Raw genomic sequence first — 21,392 nt, 5'->3', positions numbered from 1 at the left:
TAAGTAACATGTGTTTGTGCTTCTGTGTGTCACCAAAGCAGTGAGTAGTAAGTCAACTAATGGGAAATAATATAACAAATTGATGTTAAAAATAGCACCATGTGTAACTATCAAATACATGGTTGAGTTGATGTTTGTGCCTCAGTCAAATTCAATTTTAAACAGACAACATGTTTGGGTAACTTTTATTGCCGGCGCTGTCTGACACCAATGCTGTTTTCAGTGAAAAAGGCTAAACACATTAGTGAGAAGGAGCGCTAGTCAGAGCACAGAATCAACGTGCGCTGTTGTTTTTCAGGGAAACAGCACTCAGAAGTAGCTAGTAACCAGTGGCAGCAAAGCTGGATCATCGAGGTGAATGCATCCGCCTTGTAAAAAGCCACTCATATAGTGTCCACCCTGCATTAACCTCTGTTCTGTGTAATGGCTGCAGGTGGCAGAGGCGTGCACCATCCCTTTCAATAGTGAGAGGGATAAAAACAGCTTTGCGGCCGTCACTGTACACAAGGATGAGATGGAAAATAATGATCCCTCTCCAAAGGTCAACACTTCTGACGTCAATGAAAACAAAAGGCAAAGCCAGCTACTGTAGGACGGATTTGAGACTCCTTGCTATTAAAAAATATAAGGAGAAAAGAAAACACAACATGTGATATAAATGGATGAAAATCTCTGGACATCCAATTAGTTTATACTCCTTTAATACCACAATAAACAGGAGAAACCATCAGGTACTGTCACTGCACAGTTTCCATGTTATGTTTAGTCAACCTGATTTGAAGGACCTGAATTTAACTGAGGAAACATTGGGGCTTACAATTAGTTTGTGCTGGAGTTGCTGGAAACTGACATTTGATCAAAAGGTTGTATATATTTCATCACATCTAGGAGCAATTACTTATAACCACTGACTGTTCTTCTACTCAGCACCATTCTTGGACATGGCCAAAGCCTATTTTATGTAGAAAACAGTTTAATGCTATGACCATGCCATAAGCAATTTCTGTCCCCAAAGGGATTTATCTCTAAGATTTTCATCTGTCAGCTTGTTCTAGAGTAAAACATCACTGAACAATACATACATAAATTAATAGTTAAGTAAAGTGCAGATGCATTGCTCTTGATGGGTTCACACCTCCCAATAAGCTATTTTCTCAGTGAAAACACAAGTGTGAATTAAACATTCAATTTAGTGGCCTGCATTCAGTTTCAGGGTCCTGGTTTGGTACATGCTGGCTCACTGTCACGCTGTCATGGCTTACACCTGTGCTTTTCCTACCGTGAGAAATTAAATGCCTTCTGTGAAAAAGTGAGCAGTGCAGCAACAGTTTCAGCACAAATGTTCAAGAGACTGCATAAAATAAAAGAACATATCACAATATAATCTAAACTAAAACACTGCCCCTGAAATACTATTTTGACCTTATTACCGCTAATACTGGGTAGATTTCTTAAGAAGAGGATTTTGAATGTAGCGTTTTCAGTGGACTCCAAAACAACGGCAAAGCAATGAGCACTGTCACACTATATCAGCCTGCTGTATCAACTCTGTAAGGCTGCCCTGCTACAATGGCCAAATAAGTGCAAACAGATCCTTCTGGTCCTTTAGGTGAACAATGAACAGTAATATGACCTTGTGAGTGAGAAGGAAATGTAATTCTTCACAGTCTTATGCTGCCACCTAGTGGAGAAGTCATGTAAGGCAGGCTGGATAACAGGCTGCTGACAGCAGACTGAGCAATGGTGAGTTTTGAGTTCTGCCAGTGGCTGCGTAGGGGTTTAGGGAGGAATAAAATATCTTACCATATTTGTCTCTCAGACCCACTGTGCATCGGAATACTCCACCAAAGGCAACATCCTCTCCAAAGATGACTGTGGACAAACACAAAACACAGTATTGATAGTGCATGATTTTCAACACACAAGGAAGAGCAGGGAAAAAATACATAGGGGAAAAAAAAATAATGGCACACCAGTTGCTCCACCTGCAGCTCTTTGATTGGCCAAATTAACTCATCATTTCTAACCCTCTACAGAGCTGTCAAACAGAGAGACTGTTACTCACTATCCTGGAAAATGTAACAGTCACAGTCATGTAACAATGTAACATTTGACCCTCATTTAAAACACATTACATTTTGTCTTTCATTTTGGAATGGCCGACAGTTTTCAGTATTACAATGATCTTGTTCTTGCTGCTAGGGAGAAAAATCCAGTCAGAGTCGTGAATAAGAGCAATAGTGAATTTAAAATGCTTTGTTGCTGAATGTGTGAACACATCACAACGCCTTTACTGCTGGATTTATACAAAACTGACCCAGAATCTAAAAGTAAGTATTATTATAATCTTGAGCTTTCACCCATAGTTAGCAGCACATGATTACTTCTCCTCATAGGTTTTTATGTAAACTGACTTGTAGCTTCATGATTTAATTAAAGAACTAAGTGATTTCTAATACAGTTGTTCATCTTTTGTAAAAAGGATTTAACTGGGAGAGTTTAACCCCAATACAAGCCACAGAAGAGCAATGAGCCACAAAGCAATTAGTCAACTAATCAATTAGTCGATCACCAGAATATTAACTGCAGCTATTTTATTAATTGATTAACTATTTTTTGGCTCCAGCAATATGAGGATTTCCTGCTTTTCTCTGTTTTCACTCATTGTAAACGTAATATATCTTGATGTCACAGATGGCTTGTGGGGAAAAAGTGTCTGACATTTTTCCAATATTTTATGATTGCATTGACAAAATGATTGATCGGAAAACATAACCATCAGATTAGTCGATAATGAAAATCACAGTTAGCTGCAGCCCTACATAACACTGTCTATGGGAAAAGTGGGAGGGATTTATACTCTTTCAAAGACTGTGTTTCCTGAAACTTGAACAGAATTCTGCAGCAAGATTCTTAACTGGCTGCAAAAACTAACTGTCCCAAAGTTTTGGCTAAAAACCAAAGAGCCCCAAGACTTTGGAATGCCCTGCCTGAGAGAATCAGGCGTGCCCAATCACCAGTTTAAATCACTACCTACAATCACTACCTTTACAAAGCTGCTTTACATTTCTGACTCTGGTGCTCTTATCCCTGGTTTTTACTGACTTTCTTTTGTCTGACTGTTATTTAATTATTCTTAAAAATTGTTTTTACTTATACAAATTGTTTTTTTATATTACCTGTTTTATTTGCCTTGCTTTCACTTTTTTAAAATTGCTCTCTTACATCTTATTTATGTACAGCACTTTGTAACTCTGTTCTGAAAAGTAATATAAAAATAAAATTATTATCATTATTTTAATCATCATTATAAGATGCATGACTGTTGGTGAAGTAACAGTATTATTTTACAGATTTTGCTCTATGAATAGCTGGAAAACTAAATGTCTTGTTTTAGCATCCTACCTGCTGTAGGATCACTGGCAAGAGTGTTGTCCAAGGCACTTGTTATTGACTGGAACAAGTTCATCTTCTGTGTGGGACCTAAAAGGTGAGGCAAACAGTATACTACATAGAGTAAATTGTTGTAGACAATCATAAGTGATCAAACCAGTTACTGCAGGAAAGAAAAATCAGACACTCAATCAATGGGACACACACTGCATTGTTACAGTAAAGGAACAAAAAAACTGGTAATGTCTCTGAGCTGGGTTGTCTTTCTGGATTCATTACGAATGTGCCAACATCCTGGTCAGATTGTTCTGTAGTAGAGCGTTCATACCTCATCAGGGAGTGCCTAACACATGAAGCGATAATATGGATAATACGGTAAAATTAAAATTCTTTTCGTGCTGTCGTGCTAAACCAAACACACAGTCTTTAAATCTCTAGCAAGCAATATGAATCCAACTGTAACGTTGTACCACACCAGCACAGTAACTCAGCTATAATGCTGATGGGTCACTTGTGATTTTCCACTTGTTTTCATAATGCTGCTGAGTCACTTGTCCTTATCAAAAGTTTAACAAATGAAACTGCCAGTGCTGCAGAATCTGCTCCCGGTGCCAACACCGGTGATAGCTAACGTTAGCCGGCTAGCCAGCCACTCACCATATTGTGTCGGGACGGGGTCAGGCTGGAAAGTAAAGTGCGCTGCATGTCTTCGTTGTGTTTTTGAACGCGAATTGCAGCTCGGCGTCAGTTTCAGCAGAGTGGCTCCGAAAGAGCTGTGCACCCCGGTGCCAACACCGGTGATTGAAAGTTTAGAGTTCACCCCTCGGATGAAGAATCGTGCGGCAGCCGCCATCACTGTTGTTGTGCCTGAACAGGAAAGGCAAGATGAATTAAAGTATGAAGATCGTCTAGTAAAATGAGGATACCCTCACTCTGTTAAGAAAAACTGGAGTGGACTCCAGCCGAAATCCAGACCCACTTCCGAGTTGTGCCTCTCTTAAATTTGGCACATTATACCTGGGGTTTCTGTCTTCAGTTTATTGGCTAGTGATATTTCAGCACCGATCGAGATAAAAATAAGGATTTTATTTGCATCTAACAATAACATCTAATGGTGTTTATATTCAGTAATATATTTGTGTTAAAATTATGAGTTATTACATTAATCGATACCAATTTACAGTGAAAAAATAGGATGTCGTCGAAAAAGTGGAACGTCAGCCCTCGGTGGTTCCCGGGATTAGTGGCAGAGTGAGAACTCTTGTTTCTCATTCCCCATGTCAGCCTCCACGAGCAGATAAAGGTGGTGATTGGTCAAAAAGGGGGGCGGTGTACGTGGTAGGGATTCTGGACTCTGAAGGTGGGGATGAGTGCGGGAGGGTTTCAGTTTGGACCGTAGACTTTATTAAATGATTAGCATTTGATATAGATTATATCATACATTATAGATTATGGTTTTTTTTTTAAATCTCTATGCACCGGTGGGTAATGAGTTTTGCGGTCCTCACACACTGATAGTACAGAGGTCTGCACTGTGATTTTTTCAGTATAAACTTTAAAGCTGTGCCTATATACGGACTTCATACAACATTTTGATGCTATATAAATTTGAACATATTGTTAATTTATCTATTTTTGTATCGCCTATATGTATCTCTAAAAAATATTGGAAAAAATGTCTGGTAAATTAACTCAGCACCAACTGATAATTATTAACTGGTGCTGAATAGTAGTTTGAATGAGATTTTAATAAGATTTCTAAAATACTTTTTCATTGTAAGTGATGGGGAACAAAATCCATTGTCCTCATTCTATGTAAACTTCATTTGTGCTACCATCAAATCCATATCCAAATTTCTGTACTCTGTAGATTTAAAACACCTATATTTTGACAGTTATCCACCTCTTACATCAGCTCAGACAAATAAACCAAGTCTTAAGCGTACAGTATGTTTATTTGACTATGTTGAATGCTTACATTTATCATCAGAGAACATGAGTAAAAATGAAAAAATGAAGCAATATATTTTGTTTCAAGGAAACAAACATGCAAACATGGATTAGTTAGTTTCTACAACAGAAAATATTGTGTCTATACTGGTTACATACAGTGGTTAAGAGCCAAAAAGAAAAAAGAAAAAGAAAGGAAATATCCACATCACATTTTACAGGATAGTTAGGTCGATGACTTCGCACACTCTGCAACATCCAACTTTCTGCCGCTGCTGCACATTTTGGCCAGGTTCTGTGAAAAGCAGAGAGCACAATTACTATTTATGAAACCAACAGATAGAAAAAATTAGAAATGCTGTTGAGTCTAGCTTACATTTGCAGCTCGGATGATGCTGTTGGGAGACTGGAGGGCGGCAAGGTCTGTTAGGATCCTCTGGAGATCACTGTTACATGGACCTTCTGAAACAGGTGAATTGAGTACAGGTCAGTGTCACATGGTGAACAGCAAACTTGGCTTCAAAGTTCACTAACTTTGTACTAATGACTGTGTTGGTGTGTACCTGGCTCAGGCGATGCTTGTGGCTTCAGCTGCAGGTATGGATGCTCCAGCAGCTCGGCAATAGAGATTCGCTCTCTGGGGTTTCGTACTAAGCACCTCTGTAACAACCAGACAATAAACAGCTTATTGAATTTGACATCACTTCAGCAAAACTCCTAAGACTTTGTTATATGAAACATCTGTTAACAGTTAACAAATGATAAAAAAAAATATTTTAGCTTTGATGCTATTTATTTCTTTAACATGGTAATTATTAAAGAACTGTACAAAATGCTTGTATGAATAATTTTCCCATTCAAGTTTTCTAACAATGAAGCACAGAGAATGTTTACAATTTTTGTACTGTGCATAAAAGCATGAAATGTAAGAGGTTAATATGCAGTTAATATGGTTAATATGAAAGCTTTTAAACAAGCAGAACTACATCCATTACAGTAATTGTAAAGGACTGATTAGCCTCTTATTTTTAAGAAAAGGTCAATATGTTCTAACTGTACCGACTTAGGTAACATTTGAACACACATATTTAATTGTGATTATGAGCTGGATCACTGTTATTTCAAATGCCCTTTAGAGCACTAAATATTGGATATATTCAGGTACCAGTAGCTAATTTCACATCACACTAATGGAGTGTAGTTGTGGTCTCTCACCTTCAACACATCCAGCAAATCCTTCTCTGAGATGTCAGGAAATTCAATCTTATGCGAGGGATCAATGATGGCGTGCAGTTTGGTAATCTGATTGGTGATGCTCTGGAATGGAGTCTTCCCATAAGTCATACAGTACAGGATACACCCAAGAGACCACACATCGCCTTTTGGGCTGATCTGTGGAACAAAATCAGACAATGTTTTTAACATCTCAACTGAAATCACAGGTTATTGCACAGATTGGTGAATCAGTAAGAGTAAGTAAAAGAAAAATACCTTTGAGCGTGCTTTTCCTGGCTGGGATGACGTGTCTTTGATGGCTTCAGGGGGCATATAGTTCAGGGTGCCTACCTGTGTTGGACAAACAAGCATGTATTTAAGTCCAATCACCTGAGCTGTATGTTAATGCTACATGTAAGAGACTCTGTCATTAACAAAAATCTTACTTGTGAATCCTTCATGATGCTTGTCACATCTGGTTGGATTCTGTTTGCGATCCCAAAGTCAATCAACTTCAGTGAGGCATTCACGATGACAAAATTAGCTGGCTTCAAGTCACTGTGGACGATTCCTGCATTAAAAGACATATTTGAAAGGGTTAGGAATCAAGATCATTTTAGCGTGATATTCAGTAAACTAAGAGCTTTAACAGAAAGACAACCATGTTTGTGGATGGTATGGACGGCCTCCAGCATGTTCTTCCAGTAGAACTTCCTCTCCAGCGGATTCACAGTTTTGCGGTTTCGCAACCACGTGTTCAGATCCAGGTTTCCACACTCCATCAGCATGTAGATGTAGCTGTTGGTCATTTCACTGCAAACACACATACAATCATCAGGACATTTGTGGCAGAGATCCAAACTGCAAGTAAATCTGAAGAACTGATATCAACGTCAATGCTGCCAAGACAATGGTAGGGGAAACACTGAACTTAAATCAACTGGTCTGGTGACACTGCAGTGTCATTTAACACAAAATTCTTGAGAAACAATCATCTGTGTATCCATGTAAATTCCCATATTTTTCTCCTTATTTTGCCCTCAAATTTCATTTCAAATTTCCCATTTGCTCTGTTCTTGTAAACAGCTTTTTACTACAGTAAAAAAAAAATTGAAACTCTTATTTGATTAATCAATTGGTAGAACTCAAAACATGAGATTTTATAGACAATAATAACAATATGACAGATGACAGTGATGAAAATAACCACTGGTTGCAGCCCTATAGTTAAATCTTAAAACAGACAAAAGGTTCATGGTGATTCCTAGAGAATGCATTGATATTATTTTTCAACCAGCCATGTACTCACTAGTCATACAGCTTTATAATTTGATCGCTGTACTGCTGCAAGTGGTTCAGATGTTCAATCTCATTTTTGTAACTTTCTATCGTCTGAGCATCGGCCTCCTCAAGGTCAACAAATTTCACAGCAAATAGCTGCTTCTTGTGATCAAGGACCTGGTAGACCTGGAAAAACAAGAACAAACCTGTCAATCAACCAAGGACAACAAGAGAAACATCAGTGAAAATTAAATATTGGAACATAATTAAATAATCTTTTTCACCACACATCATATTCACTTATAATGTTTTACCTTGCTTGATCCACCACGTCCAATCATCTTGAGGATGAAGAACTGCTTGCCCTTAATGGTTATGGATTCATTTGACAATGCAGTAAAGGAAGCCTAAAATGAGATTCAATCAAAGATATACCCCATCATTACAGTTTAGAATGATTTCTTGTGTAGAAACCTGAAAACTCAAAAGGACCCACAGAAAGCATTTTTATGCCAAGACAAGATACACTGCTGTACACTGCTAACCTAGTCATTAAAGGTCACTTAATCTACTTGACACTGTAAAGTCATTGTTGCTTGTTCAGTTACAAGAAGTGGTTAATAATGAGTAAAAACTGTGTTTATCTGAAATGTAATGTTCCAGAGCTGACACATTTGAGGCACAAAAAAAGTTAAAGCATGAACATGTTGTACCTGTGGAGTTTGGAAACAGGCCACTTGGTTTAGAGGTGTGCATGGCTGCTGAACAGGTCCAGCTCTATGTGCTGCTACTGCAGAGGAAGACACCTCAGGACCTCTCTTTACAACAGGAGTAATAAAGCTAAGGGGGGAAAGGTGGAGTAGGTGTGACTACGCAAATTTTTTGATGGTGCAAAGAAACAAGAGATACAGAAATAAGAGAATTTCTCTGTCCTTTAAAGTAAAGTAAGTGCTACTGACCAGCAGACACCCAAGTCAAGATATTACCTGCTAGCAGAGGGGTTTCTGTGGTTGTTTGGTGTCTGGCAGACTGTTTGTGGGTTTATTCTGGATGGAAGTTGGAGGGATGGAGTGGGAAGTGACTCCAGCACACGAGGAACAGGTCTGGGGTCAGGTGGGGTTGCTCGTTTATCCTAAGAAAAAAAATATTTGGAATGATTAGATTAGTATTATGGTAAGATTTTTAAATTAAAACAGAATCTGGTTCACTTGAAAATTATTTGAAATAATTATAAACAAAAAGGATTCATGTTTTTGAGCATGAGGAGAATTAATGGAATCAGAAAACTTAATATGTTGTCATGTGTGCCTTTCACTTGTTAAGATGTCATCTTGGTGACAAAATTTTTTTTAATTTTTTATCAATGCCAAATTCTACAAGCAAGGAGCAAACAAAGGCAGATAGTTAGTTAAATAGACTAAAAAAGTTTACAGTGGGTGACAATCCAAAATAGCTTACCAAAATAATAAAGATTCTAAAATCATTTTTTATTTTTTCATTTTTTATGATACATTTCAAAAGTTTGTAGCAGTAGCAGTAGATAAAGAACGTTGTCAGACCTCTGGAGAAACATGGCGGTTGACAAGGGTTGGTATCTTCCACTCTGATAAGGGCTCTTTGTTGACAGGTTTAGGCTGTTCCACTGAGCGGTTCACAGGGACCCGAGCAGGAAGCTGGTGTTCCTGGTTTCCACTGTGAGTAGAAACACTCACCGGAACAACTGTTTTGAACAGGAGAAATTAGAAAAACTTAAGATGTAAACCATGTCCAGGCCAGTGCTTTTCCCTTTACAATGAAAAACTCTTCAATGAATCTCTACCTGTGGGTTGTTCCTCCTCCTGGGGAGGCACTAGCTGTTTCTCCCCAGCTTTAAGGTTACGTATGGCTACCTCCAGGAGCTCAGCTGGCCTGGCATTTAATGCCTGAGCTTTGTGCAGAATTGAAGTTGCTTTGATCACATTACCTTAAAAAGAAGGAAGGTTGGAAAAAAAGCACTTTAATTATGTCTGGAAGAAAGGCGGGCTGGATCAGTACTCACTTCATTGCCTAAACAAAAGTTGAAGCACTACACAGTATGTAACTGCTCTATCAGCTACATGCTATCAATTTTAGAGTTTGTGTGATCACTACTGCAAAAAGTAATTCTACATGTACTCCATTCATGACCATCTGTTCCAAGTGTGAGCATTTTGTTTGTGTCTGTCAATTTCATACATCAGAATTCTGATAAATAAAAGTAAGTAATGATCCAAATACCTTGAGAGACCTCAAACTGGGCATGTGCTATGTGGACAAAGGCAAAGCCTTTGCAGTTGGATCTTGCAACTATAAAATGGTCCTGTGCTTCATCTGGGTCTTCGATCCTGCAAAGAAATGTGGTTACTCCTCATTAGCACATGGTTTTTGATTTTAGTATGTGGAGCTAAAAAGACATATAATGATGTCAGACAGAAATACCTTTTCATGTCCATTCACGTAAGTGTAATATGACAAAATTCTCAAATGAAGATATGGTTCACAGAATCATGTCTAAACAAACTCATGAATATTAAATAAAATAAAATCTACCACTGTGTAAAACCTTTACATAAATATTAAATATGAAAATACTGTTTTCCTCAAGTGAAGCACTAAAAAAACTTTTGAGAAATGAGTGAACCTTTTACCACCTGAAGATGCAGATTTTTGTGTATTTATGTATATACTATCTATACTGCCCAACCCTAACAATTAAACACCCCCCGCAAACACCACAAAATATTAGTAGTAGAAGAAGAAGTAATATAAGTATTGTCATCCACCTACCCCTTGAGTTCTGCATATCTAACCAGTATTCTGGCATAGAAGGCATTTTTGCTGTACTGTCTGATTGGTAGCCTGGAGAAGATTTTAGAATAACAGTCTTTGAGTTTGTTGAGGAGGCTGATGTCTGTGTGAGGGTTGCCTCTTTTCTCCAGGTTAATCAGATATGTCCAACATGACTCGGGGGAATTCATCTTGATGACCTGGTCAAAACTGTAAGTTACATCTGCCAGAGAAAAGAATCATATCATGAAAACTGTAAAAAACAATAAATGCACTCCGTTCTCACAGCTATAAAGGTTTTGCTTACTACTCAACAAATAGCAGAGCATTCATTGTAGCACAGTTTCAAGGTTATATAGTACCTTCCATTCTCGAGGTGTCCCGTGTGTCATGTGAATGAAGGAGTGTGGTGGTGGAGTCCACAGCTGCCTGATCATCCCAGGGGCAATGCTCTGGACTGACAGCTGGGGGCTGAGAACACAGTGATGCAAGAGAAAGATATTACACTTTTTTCTCCAGTCTAGACTGAACATCTTTGCTGAGTGGAGCACCGACAATGTAAACTGCTGAGAGGTGATTCTGACAAACTACTGTGACTTGTTTATACTCACTTGAGGATGGACAAAATCTCCTTCGACAGCATTTTTCTTTGAGGATGATAACCCAAATAATGGCTTCATGTTTGAACCAGAGAGTTGCCTACGACAAAATTAAACAAGAATCAACAACATATGAAACACTTGAAAAGCAAATGAGTAATACAAGTAATGTTAACTTGTCTTGAATATAAGCAGTATATTTAGTTTAATTTTACAGAGCTGTAACATATGGCATCCCAGAAATAATCAAATAAAACCCATCTGTAAATAAGTGTTGTGAAATAAAGTTACCTTGACAAACTGGTTGGAATTGATGCATCACTTCTCTTAGAGGGCTTCCCATGGATGTAGCCATCATCGTCATCATCCTTTTCTGGGATGGAGAAGGGTACCACAGGAACTCTCCCTGGCTGTAAAGCAAAAGGTGAGAACATACTTTACATACTTTGATGCAAGTACAGTCATTTGTAATAACCAAAGCTGGAGGAAATGTAACTCTCACCATTCCAACTGCTCTCTTGCGTTGAGATCCAGTTCTCCAGCCTGGTAACTGGTCATCTGATGATCCAACAAGGGACTCAGTCCTGAAGTGCAGAGATTAACATGAGATGTCACATTCCCTAAATCAAATAGAAGCTTTATGAAATATTGAAAGTTGCTGTTTTATTCTTACCCTGAACTAAAAATACTGGAGAGTTGTAAGTCACCTGTCCCGTCTGATACTCTGCTTACTTTTTGGAATTCTGAGCCTTTTTTGACAGAATCGTGCACATTACTGTTGGGCAACACTGACAGAAAGAAAACACAGCAAAATATGAAAGTTATATGAAAAAAGCTTAAAAGTTAAAATGCTATATGCTAACACTGTTTATAACAGTAAACATTGCTGTACACCAGTCAAGTAATCAAATGACATGTCATGCAATAGAACATGAATAAATACCCACGTGGTACATTTTCCTTATCATCTGGACATAAGAGCTGTGTTTTTCCTGTTTGCATGCTTTGCAAGGCAGCCTCCAGCAGATCCTTTGGTTTTGCACCCAGTTCAATAGCATTCTGTAATATGTAAATGCCTCTCTTTGTGTTGCCTGGTAAAATGAAGCAGCAAACACTGTAGCAACCAGATAACAGGTCATGAGAATGTATCTACAGACAACAAAAGAGTGCATCTCCCTACCTTGGGAATGCTCAAACTTTGCATGTGCGATGTGAACAAATGCAAAGTTCTGGCTGTGAGATCTTGCCACGTTGAAGTTGGCTTCTGCCTCATTGACATCTTGAATCCTAATAAAAAGACAGAAAAGCAGAAAACCCTATTGTTTCACAGAAAATTCAAAATTACTTTCCATGAAACTTTACTTTCCATGAGACTTTATAAAAACATTAGGTTTTTTAGATGTACAATGAAAGCGGTACTGAAGTAACATTTTCCAATTTGTTATTGTTGCTTTTGTAAAATCTTGTTTACTGTAACTAAAAGTGGAAAGGGGACAAAGGTCTTGAGAAACAAGTAAACACATTGGTTACTTACGCTTTGAGCTCTGCAAATCGGACCAACATCCTGGCATAGCTCTCATTCTGACAGTGTCTTCCCAGTGGCATATTGGAGAATACTCTGGTATAAAAGTCAATGAGTCTAGTGAGGTGGTTATGATTCGAGTGAGGGTCCCCTTTCTTCTCCAGGTCCATCAAATATGAGAGACATGATTCGGGCGAGTTTGATCCAATGACCTGGTTAATATTGTCCGTGTCATCTGTAGCAAAAGCAGAGTGTCATTACTTGATGAAATACAGACAGTATGGATACCCATCTATATGGATGGCACAGTGACAGGACAGCATGGAATAACATTACCGTCATTGAGATACTTCTTAATTTTGCTGAGCTTTTGATAAAGCATGGCAAGCTGCTGCTTTCTGTCTGTATGCTCCTCTTCCTCCATCTGAAAGTTAAGATTAAGAACAGTAAATACACGACGTAGCGCGGATAACAACATAAGTCCACCGTGGGTGTATTATAAGAACTCTGATAATACATCAATGGTGTTCACTCTTGTACGACAAAAAGAACTGAATGGCTCTTTACATGGTATTAGTCACACAAATTACTTCAAATCTATTAAAAGCCCGTGCAACTCCCCCTCCCAATTCGATAACATTATAAATGACATTTTACGCATAACAGAGACGTAGTGACCATAGTTAGAATAACTCCAAAACATTACTTGTACCGTTAAGTTTCCCCAATGATGTGCAGCTTTGCGGGTAGTCTGTTCGTCACAACAGCAGTACTGTATTCTGAACATCCTGACAATATGTGGTATGTTGTTTTATTGACATAAAAATATTTATAGTGAAAGTTTTAATGACAAGTGTGAGGTAAGTAATTACCCTCCGTTCTTCCTTTACATAAGTATTTCCTTTCGTGTTTACAAAATAAGTTAACACAGTTAGCTAGTTAGCAACATGTAGCGCTGTTGTCAACGATAACTCGCTTTGGAAATAGGTTCCCCCATGGGTCCCGAAAACTCGGGTGAAGTTAAACATGTATACATAGATGCATATGCAATAACATTAACACAATATATTTATTTGAAAAAAACGCCTCACCGTGTTTATACTGTCATTAATTCCTTTTCACTTGTGGACACGAAAAAGGCTCAACTTCAACTGCCAGTTTTCAAATATGCCACTTCCGACCAAGTAGCGTGTTGATTGGGTAGTTTGTGGTGACGACGCGGTGCATTCGGGTTTCAAACTAACGATGGAAGAAGACAACATCTGTTACATTAAAGCAAATGTCTAAAAAATCTTAAAGTTAATTTATCATTATGAATTTTATACCTCCACGGTTACGCAAGGGGTTACTTTCAGTCGGCAGGATTCATATTTTCATCAACAGAATTCATTTTCACATTGACAAATGATGAGTCCAACCGGACAACAGGACATACTGAGGAGAAATCAGGCCATACCTGCCAGGAAGAAAATCCTATTCAGTGGAAATAAAGTCTGCATGAAGGATCTAAATCATGTGAATAGAAAAATACTGTCACCTGAATTTTTATCAGGTGAAATATACCTACCAAGCTTGTTTTTATGCACCTTCCCACTTGTATGGTTTGAGATCATTCAAAACCGTATGTGACTACATTACTAATACATACATAATCTGTATGTACAATCTACTCAAATATGAACAATGAAGAATTAACGTTTGTATTAATTCAATTGTACTTGTTATTCGTCCAAATTCCTGCAGCAACAGAATGCAACAGGACCACGCTGTACTTCCTTGTTCCTGCTCCTCCCAGCTCAAAGATGGCAGCCACGGGACAGAGATGAGCGACGACATAAATTTAGGAGTTTTGTCATGAAACCACACTGGGGTGCACAGCTGTTACATGCATGGTTTTGACAGGACAGTGATATAATTTGTCACCTCCAATGTGTCGTCTTACGAAGACAATTAAAGGGTTCAGAAATATGTTTTCCTGTGGGCTAAGCTAGCAAGCAACGGTTAGCAAATAAATGAACTTGTCTCTTCTGCCACACAAGAAGAAAGCAGCTTCTCTGTGTACAGTGTAGTGACATCTTGCTAGGTGAGTGGTTAACGCTTTCTGTTTGTATGATCACAAAGACTTGCAAAACTCCAGTGAGAGGGAACAATTTAGCTGCGTTAATTTAGCTAAAATAATGGTAGTGCTTATAGTATATCTATCGTTAACCCGAGTTCGATCTCTTTGTTCTGCGATGATGAATACGTATTAAAGAAAAGTATAAATCTTCCTGTGTAATTGCTTGCAATGGTGTTTAACTGTGTTCAGTACATCCGGTTATACACAAGCAGGGTAGCATTTTCGTAAAAGGCTAGTGTCACGGCTCTACAGATTATGAGTAATAGGATTGGTTGTTTGTACATAATGTTCGTAGACGCCAACACATTTCTTATAAGGATTGACTCTTGGCTAACTGTTCTCAATTTCACTATACCCTGTGCAAATATTTATCTACTGGAGACATGCTTTACTACACACGCATGTGCATCATGCTAATATTATCTCTGTCCTTTCTCACCACTTCAGTTTCATCATGGCCATCACTCAGTTCCGTCTCTTCAAGATCTGCACATGCCTAGCCAGCTTACTTTCTTTCTTTAAAAGGTTGATATGCAGGTGAGCACAACTGAAGGCTTCTCAAATGCAATGTTCAGTGTCCCCCTGTTACACACTGTTCCTTTTACGGAGGTCTTGCCTTTGTAAATACATTTATACTAAACTTACACCTTTGAGAGACTAATAAGATCTTGTCTTGAACATTTCATGTCTTTAATCTACAACTAAATCTCTCCTCATTTATTAAAATAAATCTATCCTGTTCACTAGCATCCATGTTGGTGTATTTTGGTGAAAGATGAACAAGACCATTTTTCTGTGGATCACATGTGTCGTGATTTAACCCTGGAATCTAGCTTGCCCTCAGTTCACACTATAGGATGTTTGCATTTTTAATGCTTAAAGAACATTTAATATGTAAAGTGTTTATCCCTGGTTGGCACAACAATTTCTGCACACTAAACAGACTGACCTTAGTGTTGTAGCAGTTGCTGCTTTTTTACAATATTGAATCAGTTCCTTTTTGATTTGACTTAACCTTTGCTTTTATTGTGTTACTCTGCAGGAGTGGAAGGGGGCGCAAGCTCAGTGGTGATCAAATAACCCTCCCAACAACAGTGGATTTTTCTTCATCAGTACCAAAACAGGTCAGTAATGCATCAGTCAACAGCACCAGCCCTAAGAAATTCAGAGCCTATTTGGAAATGGAAATGTAAATTGCACATGTAGTCACTGGATACAGTCCTGCTCTTTAATTCCAGTCATGAATTCAAATTGAATTTTATGTTCTAGTCTGCACAGCCAGAGATTGAAGAATGGAGCTCTTGGGATGAAGAGGCCCCAACAAGTATTAAGATTGAAGGTGGCAACGGAAACGTTTCCCCTCCACCCAATGATGTGGACCAAGAGCCCGACTACTTCAAAGACATGGCTCCCACCATCAGGAAAACACAGAAGGTATGTCCACAGACAGTGCAGCACATCCAGCATTAATCAAGCAAACACAATTAATGATACATAGGATGCTGTGAATAAATATTTTGTCTCTGGTATTATATTGCATCTTAAATTGGATTAAGTCTTTGATGAAAGGGATACTCAGGTTTTTGGGGTTTTTTGTATTTTAGATATGAGGATCAATGTAAATTTTATTCATCTCTGTGTATTCAGTAAAGACATAGCTGACTGATGTGTTTGCTCCAGCCTGTCCTTAATCCTGTAGTAGCTTGGGCTTTCATTAAAGAAATTCTGTTGCCAAAGTGGTAAGCCACCTCTTGTGGTCATAAAAGTCAATCATCAATAAAGTGCCTCTGCTCTTTTTTTGGTCTTTGAGTCAGGCGAAGTGGCCTGTCTGTACTATCAGACATTACAGGAAACCTCACAACTCTGTACTCTTTGTATTTTGTTAGCTACCAAGTCTGTCACTTGTATAAGATTCTAATGGTTTTTCTTTAGAATTAAAGGTTGTAAGTGGGGAAGTAAACCATGTGGAGAGACATTCTGAGACACTGCTTCCAGTTGTTGATCAAGGAAAGCTGCAGTGCATAATTTACTTGCTTGTTCAGATAGAGTACAAACTAAACTGACCCCCGTTAGGATGGATCACATAATAATATTACTGACAGTAATGAGCTTGTTTTGCATTTTCTGTTCATCAAAGCGTGACTGAAATATCAGGTTAGACCAGTACATTAGAGATAATTTTCAACAACTCCCCAGTGTAATGGGAATATACTGTATCAGCTGACCATTTGCTTGTATTTTCTAGATGTATGAAAGCATTCCATAATGCACAGAATAGTGCATCTGCATAGTAAGAAATAACGTGTACACAGAGTGCTTCAGTTTACGTCTGAGCTCCTCTCCTCTCTCTCATTTCCATGTTGTAGATAGTGTTGAAGAAGAGGGAGCCTTTGAACTACCTGGTGCCTGATGGCTCAGCAGGATTCTCCAGCAGACTGGCAGCCTCTCAGGATATGATGACCTTCAGCCCACCCTCTGTGAGTTAGTTTTACACCATCTGAAGCTTCAGGCAGGTTGTCTGTTTCTCACACTTCCAGAATTTTTGTTATTTGACCATTAAAAAGTTTATGGCATATTAGAGTATATTACATATTAGAAATTACCATATAGGTTATACACTATTTGTAGGCCACTTTACCAAAGCAGATTTTATAGATTTTAGTAGAAAATGTAATATGTGAGAAGGAGCTGGAATGGAAAGGCAAGGGAGGGTAAAACTTGTTGGGTAACTTGTTAGGCTTGCACAGAACATTTGTGAAAGCTACAGGCAAAACTTAAATGAAAGTACACACCTATATTATCAGTCTAAATGACGAAATAACATCCAATCCCTTTGTACTCATTGTCTTAGTCAACATTAAATTCTGGTTCATTTATGGATATTTGTTAGCGAGTAAGAAGTGTCTATTAAAAAAAACCTTTTCAGTTCAATACAAGTTATATGACAATTGGGTTTTAACCAGTCACATAAATGTAATGCATTTTACTTTCATTTTCATGAGACTCTAGCTAATGACAGGTATGTTAAAGGTACATTTTTAGTTTTCCGTGCAGTTAAGGGATAAATAAATCAACTAGCATACTAAATGTTATGTAGTAGAAATGCAACAATGGTAGAGCTAGAGAGGACATCCAAAATAACAGTCCAGTAAAGAGGCAATTCACGATATAAAATACTGTGTTTGCTTTTTGGGCTTATTCAGAAATTATTGCTCTCACAACAGAAATGTTATTGTTGCAGCTGCATCCTCAGGGATATAATTGGACACTTGTTTTCTACAGGCTGAGCTTGGAGAAATGGACAATTGGCAGGAGGACACAAATGCCTGGGAGGATGAGTCTGATGCTGCCTGGGAAGCAGAGGAGGTGCTCAGGTAATGTTTCAAGAATGCATCCCTGCCTGTATACAGTAGATAGATGTGCACAATACCCATTTGTCAAGATTATTCAGTTGACCAACTTCATCATTGATCATAAATAATGCATCAACCAATTCTAAAAGAGTTACTCAAAACTAAGATACACAAAAGTGCATGAGTTGTTTAATTTATATGTCAAAGGTTTTTTTGGCCACTTGGGGCAGTGGGAAAATGTTGTGAACTCAACATTGCAACATGACATATTGTCACCTATTAAGTTGATATAGCGAACTTGTTAGCAATCAGTTGTGTATTTACACATATAGTAATTATGGATGTTGTTATTATAACATTATGGATTACAGCTGCTTCAAAGATGTCTTTTACCTTTAAGAAAAATCTCACATAAATCAATCTGCAAACATACAGTATTTGCATTATCGGTGATCCACACAAAATGCATTCTTTAACATCCGTCACTCCTCCATTTGACCAAACAGATCTGCTTCCATTGTATCAAATGTATCAATTCACACCGACTCTGGAACCTGCACATGTGACATACGTTTTTTTGATGCTCTGAGTTAGGGCTGCATTAATCGTGTTAAAATCACGATCTCGATTCAGAGCACTATGCGATCTCATTTCTGAATGACAACAATTTTGCTGCATTTTCAGCAGAGATACCCACTGCATCAAAACGAATGCTCCTATCTCCTTCAGCCAATGACAATGTGCCATTACACCACATGATTCAGAGAGGCAGAAAGTCAAATAAACCCGGCGAGAGCGAGTGAGTGACAGCAGCTAATGACAGTGTGAGGCCACACGTTGTGTTAGGACAAATAAAAACGGCTAAATGAATCCAGAAGAAAACCCCAAATGTCTCTCAAACATATCAGTTTGAACAGATGAAAGCATAACAGTCAGAATGTTAACTGGTAAAATGCAAATGAGCATTATCTGCGCATAGTGTCACTTCTCTGTCACTTCTATGTAAGTGGTGTAGGTTCACATTATGGCCAGCAGATGGCAGCATGCACCATTTTCACAGCACCAGCACCACAAGGAACAACATTTTGTTTTCCTGTCTCCCAGCTGACCTAGCTTCAGTTGATGTGCTTTGTAATGACACTGCATGCACTTTCTTCTGCTTTTATTTAACAGACAACAGAAGATGGCTGAGAGAGAAAAGCGGTCCATGGAGCAGCAAAGGAAGAAGATGGAGAAAGAGGCTCAGAGAATGATGAAGAAGGAGCAGAAGATTGCCGTGAAGCTCTCGTAACATTTTAGAAACGCTCAGTTTTGAGCCAAAGGGATAGGGAGTGCAAGAGACACTGAATCAATCGTTAATATATCTTTAAAGTCATCAAACCGACCAGGATTATCACCATACACTACTTGTCTGTTAGCAAACTGTCCCTCTCCACCCTGTTTCCACCAGCAGCCATTTTAGTCTGTTTTTCCAGCTGCAGAAGTGTAAAAGGCAGGCCGATACCACACATGGTCTACTCATTTTTGGCAAGGTTATTTTGGTCTTCAAGGCAGAGTTGTATTTATAAAATCCAGTACATCTTAGGTTTAAGGTTAGATGCAGCATTAGATGATTCTGATTAAATCTGTTAGGTAGCATAGAAAAATGTTCTATTTTGGTTTTTCCCAGGAACATTTGTAAATAAACTGGTACCTGTGCTACCTTTTGAAACTCAACTGGGGAGTACAATTCCTTTTCTTTGTCTTATTTATAATCTCAAAAGACAAAGAAGTCTAATTAATTTTAAGCACCACTGTACACCAGTGACATCCCTTGGTTTGCTTGATTATTGTGTTTTTATATTTATGTCTGTCATTGTCTGGAAACCATTTTTTCTAATGAGTTTTGCTTGATCTTTTATCACCTTTTTGTGCTGTGCAGCCCTTATTACACTGGAAATCTGCATTAAACTGAAAGCTGAAGATATTCTGTATGAGTATGGATAGATGACCATAGACTAGAATCTACCCCAACTATAAATGCTATGGGTTCCTATGGTAATCTCATGGCTACGGATTTAACACTCACTCTACTTTGTCAGCTTTTGATTGCACCCACTGCACAGACACTGTCTTAGAAAACATGGATCACCATCACATTGTAATCTCAGACTAGTTATCTTGGCCAATAAGAACATTTTTGATTCCTCTCTCATCTGAAAATGTAAGGCTAACAGTTGAAGTCAGTGTTGAAAAAATTGTTACTGCTGCCAATTGGCAAGCTGTTGTCATGGAAACAATGGCAGATGGAGAGAGGCCTTTATACATTGAAATGTGCATACATAATAGAGTATGTCTTTGGTCCATGACTTATGATAAATGCTTTGAAATGAGGTGAAGGAGACACATTTCTGTTCTGAATGTTACAATTAGAAAAGCTTTGCAAGCAGTGTGATCTCATGCTTCTAACGAAATACTGAGTTAATGTTATCTATCAAATGATTTATTGACCCACTCAGAGATGCTGATTCTGTTGAGACATAACATGACTGATTAGTGCATGATCGGGTTAAGAGTATAACTGAAAGCAAGTGTTTAAGGGAATTCAGCAAGCTATCTATGGGGATTAGTGTTTTCTTTGGAGATACTCTTTTCCCAACTGTTTCCACTGAGAAAAGCTGCATGTTGTTCTGTTTTGTCATTTTGCACTTTTAATTTTTCTAAAAATGAATCGCAGAGAACCCAGTGTTCCTCATCTTTTTTTTTTTCTTCACATTGATGTGTATGACTTAATGTTATAAAAATTGCCACGGTTGAGCACAAACAAGGTCCTACATTCAAGTAATGCGTCCACAAGCTCAATCCAGAAAGTCTGGCAGATTGTGTACCTGCTGTATTAGTCCTACACAGGTTTTTAATAAAAATAATTTGATTCATACCTCTAGTGATGAATAATCTGGGTCACAAATCTGCTGCCTGATATGTAATTTGGGAATAACTATCTGAAGCTACAGTACTGAGTATCTTTACAGATTGTATCGTATCATCACATTATCTTTGCTAAGTGTACGGCATATAGGTTTAGCCTTTTTACTAGCCACTTTCATGGAACGCCTATATCAAGGTTTGGAATTGTCATCATTCTGGTCCCAACTGAAATGTTTCAAAAACTGAAC

General features: G+C 38.2%; 3 protein-coding genes across 5 annotated transcripts in view; 1 reads left to right on the top strand and 2 right to left on the bottom strand.

Annotated features, from left to right (window-relative positions):
* Positions 1-4,284, bottom strand: part of bckdhb (branched chain keto acid dehydrogenase E1 subunit beta) — a 51,473-nt gene extending 47,189 nt beyond the window's left edge. The window contains exons 1-3 of the mRNA XM_018683035.2: positions 4,051-4,284; positions 3,406-3,483; positions 1,804-1,872 (exon numbers count right to left, since the gene is read on the bottom strand). Coding sequence (XP_018538551.1) covers positions 1,804-1,872; positions 3,406-3,483; positions 4,051-4,246 — 343 coding nt within the window. The 5' untranslated portion in view covers positions 4,247-4,284. The remainder of the gene's footprint in view (positions 1-1,803; positions 1,873-3,405; positions 3,484-4,050) is intronic.
* A 1,045-nt stretch (positions 4,285-5,329) lies between these two features.
* Positions 5,330-13,976, bottom strand: ttk (ttk protein kinase). 3 transcript variants are annotated; one of them, XM_018683059.2, is made up of 25 exons: positions 13,857-13,976; positions 13,102-13,189; positions 12,778-13,000; positions 12,424-12,530; positions 12,191-12,334; positions 11,917-12,031; positions 11,746-11,827; positions 11,535-11,653; positions 11,256-11,343; positions 11,007-11,115; positions 10,645-10,867; positions 10,096-10,202; positions 9,659-9,802; positions 9,399-9,559; positions 8,826-8,971; positions 8,553-8,679; positions 8,154-8,246; positions 7,868-8,025; positions 7,220-7,371; positions 7,005-7,129; positions 6,835-6,909; positions 6,559-6,735; positions 5,907-6,003; positions 5,720-5,805; positions 5,330-5,638 (listed from the first exon to the last, which is right to left on the bottom strand). In XM_018683059.2, the coding sequence occupies exons 2-25, from the start codon at positions 13,187-13,189 to the stop codon at positions 5,570-5,572; spliced, it is 3,015 nt and encodes a 1,004-aa protein (XP_018538575.1). In that variant the 5' UTR covers positions 13,857-13,976; the 3' UTR covers positions 5,330-5,569. The 3 variants fall into 3 exon arrangements, with proteins under 3 accessions (XP_018538575.1, XP_018538566.1, XP_018538573.1); XM_018683050.1 differs by lacking the exon at positions 13,857-13,976 and adding an exon at positions 13,478-13,567; XM_018683057.1 differs by lacking the exon at positions 13,857-13,976 and adding an exon at positions 13,478-13,567 and having other exon boundaries at positions 5,720-5,802.
* A 558-nt stretch (positions 13,977-14,534) lies between these two features.
* Positions 14,535-19,953, top strand: ebag9 (estrogen receptor binding site associated antigen 9). Its single transcript, XM_018683064.2, has 7 exons — positions 14,535-14,848; positions 15,332-15,421; positions 15,927-16,008; positions 16,154-16,318; positions 17,251-17,361; positions 18,167-18,258; positions 19,411-19,953. Exons 2-7 carry the CDS (start codon positions 15,339-15,341, stop codon positions 19,526-19,528), a joined length of 651 nt encoding a protein of 216 aa, XP_018538580.1. The 5' UTR covers positions 14,535-14,848; positions 15,332-15,338; the 3' UTR covers positions 19,529-19,953.
* Positions 19,954-21,392: the final 1,439 nt, after the last annotated feature.

The sequence above is a fragment of the Lates calcarifer genome, linkage group LG15 (genome assembly GCF_001640805.2).
Source record: "Lates calcarifer isolate ASB-BC8 linkage group LG15, TLL_Latcal_v3, whole genome shotgun sequence".
NCBI classification, from domain to species: Eukaryota; Metazoa; Chordata; class Actinopteri; family Centropomidae; genus Lates; species Lates calcarifer.
Note: the sequence above shows the minus strand (reverse complement) of the source record. Positions and strands in the feature narration are given on the sequence as shown.